General features: G+C 40.5%; 1 protein-coding gene across 1 annotated transcript in view; it reads right to left on the reverse strand.

The window, feature by feature from the left end:
• Positions 1-4,322, reverse strand: part of TDRD12 (tudor domain containing 12) — a gene marked incomplete at its 5' end in the record, with an annotated part of 68,948 nt that overhangs the window by 11,994 nt on the left and 52,632 nt on the right. The window contains 3 exons of the mRNA XM_015562924.1: positions 949-1,169; positions 1,292-1,431; positions 3,235-3,352. Of these exons, the coding sequence (XP_015418410.1) occupies positions 949-1,169; positions 1,292-1,431; positions 3,235-3,352 (479 nt within the window). The remainder of the gene's footprint in view (positions 1-948; positions 1,170-1,291; positions 1,432-3,234; positions 3,353-4,322) is intronic.

Here is a 4,322-nt window from a genome sequence, read left to right on the forward strand (position 1 = left end):
ATTAAACCGTAAAATGTTCAAGCCCTTTGGAAAAGTTAAACATATGCTTATCCCATGATCCAGCAATTCCACTCCAAAGTATATAATCATGAGAAATGGGTTCATATTTCCACAAAAACATAGGTACAAGAATGTTCACAGCCGCTTCCTATAAAATAGCCCAAACTGGAAACAACCCATAGGATCATCAAGAGAAGAATAGATATATACATTGTGTTATCTTCTATATACTGTATATAAAAGCCTAAGTGACCGGTATAACCAACCAACCGGCTGGTAACTATGATGCGCACTGACCACCAGGGGGTCATAGGATCATCAAGAGAAGAATAGATATATATATTGTGTTATCTTCTATATACTATACATAAAAGCCTAAGTGACCGGTATAACCAACCGACCGGCTGGTAGCTATGATGCGCACTGACCACCAGGGGGCAGGTGCTTAACACAGGAGCTGTCCCTGGTGGTCAGTGCGCTCCCACAGCCAACCTCCCGCGGTCCCTTCCCCCAGCCAGTCAGCCCCGATTGGGACTGAGCGAGATGGCCCCAATCAGCCCCGATCACCGGCCAGGCTGTGAGACCCCACCCTTGCTTGAATTCATGCACCGGGCCTCTAGTATTCATATAATAGAATACTGAGCCACTAAATAAACAAATAAGCAAAAGGGTGAGATCCATAACAACACAGATAAATGTCACAGATATTAGGTTGAATATGAAGAAAAAAAAACAAGCAAAGCGGATCAATGTTGATGGATATGAGGAGGGTGTTACTTCTGGAGGAAGGGCACCTTGGGAAGGAGCATGAGAGGGTCTCTGGGCGCTCTCTCAGAGCCGGGTGGTGGTTTACATGGGTGCACACATGTCACAAGTCATCGAGCTGTAAACTGACCACCTGTGCCCTTTACTGTGTATCTCAATGATAAAAAAAGATGCCTGACTTACTTGCAAAATCCAAAAGCCTTAAGATACGGACAGAGAGGCCTTCCGGCTTTCTTGTCCTCCTTCGCTTCTAGAACGCCTGCAGTAAACTGATACAGCTCCGAAGGAATCTTGGCATCTGCTCTTTCCAAGTATCGCAAAACACCCCCAGCATGGCATGAACTTCTCTCCGTCAACAGCAAGACAGATTTGGCCTTTTTACCTCCCTGTTTTGCAGGAGAACCCTTAAAATCAGGGTGAATAAAGGAAGTGGATCATCCATACCAGTCTGAACAACAAAACTTTGTGGATTCTGTATTTTTTATTACACAGTAAAATATTTAAAGATAATAAAACATAATCAAACCTGTTCAGGTAAACTCTGAAAATGATCAGACATGCAATACAGGCGTCCACCAAAAATTTTTGGTGAGGAAGGAAAGCTGAAGTGAATCACACACGTGGCATCAGTAATGGCCAACAGTGGTATGCAGTCATCAGTTAAGGCTAGAGAAAAGGATAACAACAATTTCAAATGAGACTAGGGCATTACTGCACTCTACCAAACAATTCCAGCAACCAACTATAATAATCTATAATAATAAAAGCATAATATGCTAATTAGACTGAACGTCCTTCCTTCTGGACAAAGCCACGGCGGGCAGGAGCCGAAGCAGAGGTGGGTGGGAACGGAGGCAGAGGTGGCTGCCATGGCAGCAGGGGCCAAGGCCCTTGCACGAATTTCATGCATCGGGCCTGTAGTACTTCAATACATTTCTTAATTGCATTTTACTTTTTAGATGCAAAAAAGCCTTTTCCTTTAAAAAATATATATTTTTATTGATTTCAGAGAGGAAGAGAGAGGAAGAGAGAGAGAGAAACATCAATGATGAGAGAGAACATTGATTGGCTGCCTCCTGCACGACCCCTAAGCCCCAGTCAGCCCAAGAGAGAGGAAGAGAGAGAAACATCAATGATGAGAGAACATTGATTGGCTGCCTCCTGCACGACCCCTAATCCCCTGTCAGCCCACAACCCAGGCATGTGCCCTGACTGGAAATCCAACTGTGACCTCCTGGTTCATAGGTCTATGCTCAACCACTGAGCCACACCAGCCAGGCCCTTTTTCTTTTTATTTATTGACTTGAGAGAGAGAGGAAGAGGGGGGCGGGGAGAGAGACATCGCTTTGCTGTTTCGCTGGTTTATGCAGTCCCTGGACGCTTTTTGTATGCACCCTGAGCCAGGACAGAACCCACAGCCTTGACATGTCAGGCTAACACTCAACCAACTGAGCTACTGGGCCGGGGCTTTCCCATTGTTTCTAATACATGCCACAGCCCTGTGATTAAATTCCAGAGAAAAGCGGTCTCCTTTTCTCTCTTTTTTTTAATATATATTTTTTTATTGATTTCAGAGAGGAAGGGAGAGGGAGAGAGAGGAGAGGGAGAGAGAGAGAGAGAGAGAGAGAGAAGAGAAACATCAATGATGAGAGAGACATTAATCAGCTGCCTCCTGCACGCCCCACACTGGGGATCGAGCCCGCAACCTGGGCATGTGCCCTTGACCAGAATCGAACCCGGGACCCTTCAGTCCGCAGGCCAACGCTCTATCCACTGAGCCAAACCAGCTAGGGCAAAGTGGTCTCCTTTTAGCTTAAGAAAAAAACCCTCTTTTTGTTGAAAATTTAGGCTGCCCATATCTATTTTAACATTTATTTTATACATTTTGACTTTTAAATTTCTAATCCTAAATGTCACAATCACTTATGACATGCTTCATCACAGGCACGTGTGTATATGTAAATGAGACAGTGATCCTCAAGCTGGAACTCTAGGGAGAATGTCTAGACTAAGGAAGGTTGCTGTCTAATGTCCTGAGAGCCCGGGGGGGGGGAGGGGCGGGCGGGCACCTAGATCCACTTCAATATTAAATGTTTTAAAAATCATTTTTATTGATTTTTAGCGAAAGAGGAAGGGAGAGGGAGAGAAAGAAACATTGGTGTAAGAGTGAAACATTCATCAGTTGCTTCCCGCACGCCCCCTCCCGGGGATAAAGCCCGGAAGCAGGGAATGTGCCCTAACAGAAAACGGAGCCGGAAACCTTCCAGTGCCCAGGACAACACCCAACCGAGCCACACTGGCTAGGGCAACGTTAAAATCTTAAATCTCATTTTGGAATTCATCTTAACAAATTCTCAATAAATCTGGGAAATGATGAGAAATTTGGAGATGAGATATAGAAATGAATTGAAGGCATGATTCCTAATACCTCTGCCTTCTCCAAATATAAGGAGAAATTAAAAAACATACCTAATACAATCTGAGAGCCAGAACTTAACTTCTTCTTCCACTGTTCTAATACACTTTTTAAGTTAAAAACCATTTCTTTATGCATTTTCAAGCAAAATATTGAACTGCTTTCTACCACCTAAAGATGAAACCAAGAGAACAGTTCACAGTCAAGAACATAAACTTGAATTTAATTGTTCTGTCAATAATCATCAATATAAACCATTTAAATTATCTATGAGGGTATTATATCACTGATCAAATAATTCTTATGAGATGATTGTTGATTTAAATATATTCCCAAAATTCCCTATTTTAGATCTAAAAATTTGCTCAAGTGAAACAAATATTATTTTGCTTAAATTATTTTCCTTCTTTTTCAAATAATGCACACATGCATGTGTGTGTACGTATATGTGTGTATACACATATATACATACAAATACATGTACATACAGTAGACCCTTGAACAACATACAGGCTAGAGTGCTGACCCCCCACGGTTGAAAATCCGCTTTTGACTCCCCAAAACATTAACTACTTATATCCTACTTTTAACATGCCTCTTGAGAACACTCAACACACATTTTGTATGTTATCTGTAGTATATACTGCATCCTTACAATAAAGCTAGAGAAAAAATATTAAGTCAAAAGGAAAAGAAAATACATTTACAGAACTGAATGTATTTACTGAAAAAAAACACGTGTATTGTAGATTGCACTGCTGTGAACACGGGCGCATATATCCCTTCTGATTGGTGTTTTGGGTTTCTTTTCATTTTCCAGTGTTACTTTTTTTTCAGTTTTTTTTTTAAATTTCAGGAAAAACGATTTTAAATAAAATAATGTTACATGCAACAAACCTTAATATTTCAAGAAAAACAATCTTATATATAATAATGTTACATGCTATAGAAATTAACATCTCAAGAAAAACGATTTTAAATATTACATGCAATAAACACCAATTATTCAAGAAAAATATTACATATAATATTACATGCAATAAACATTAATATTTCAAGAATAAAAGGATTTTAAGTATAATATTACCAAAACTGTACTAACATAGTATGATATCACAAAAGTTGTAGGAAAATCTGCAAA

This window comes from Myotis davidii, unplaced genomic scaffold (assembly GCF_000327345.1).
Source record: "Myotis davidii unplaced genomic scaffold, ASM32734v1 scaffold77, whole genome shotgun sequence".
In the NCBI taxonomy this organism is placed as follows: Eukaryota; Metazoa; Chordata; class Mammalia; order Chiroptera; family Vespertilionidae; genus Myotis; species Myotis davidii.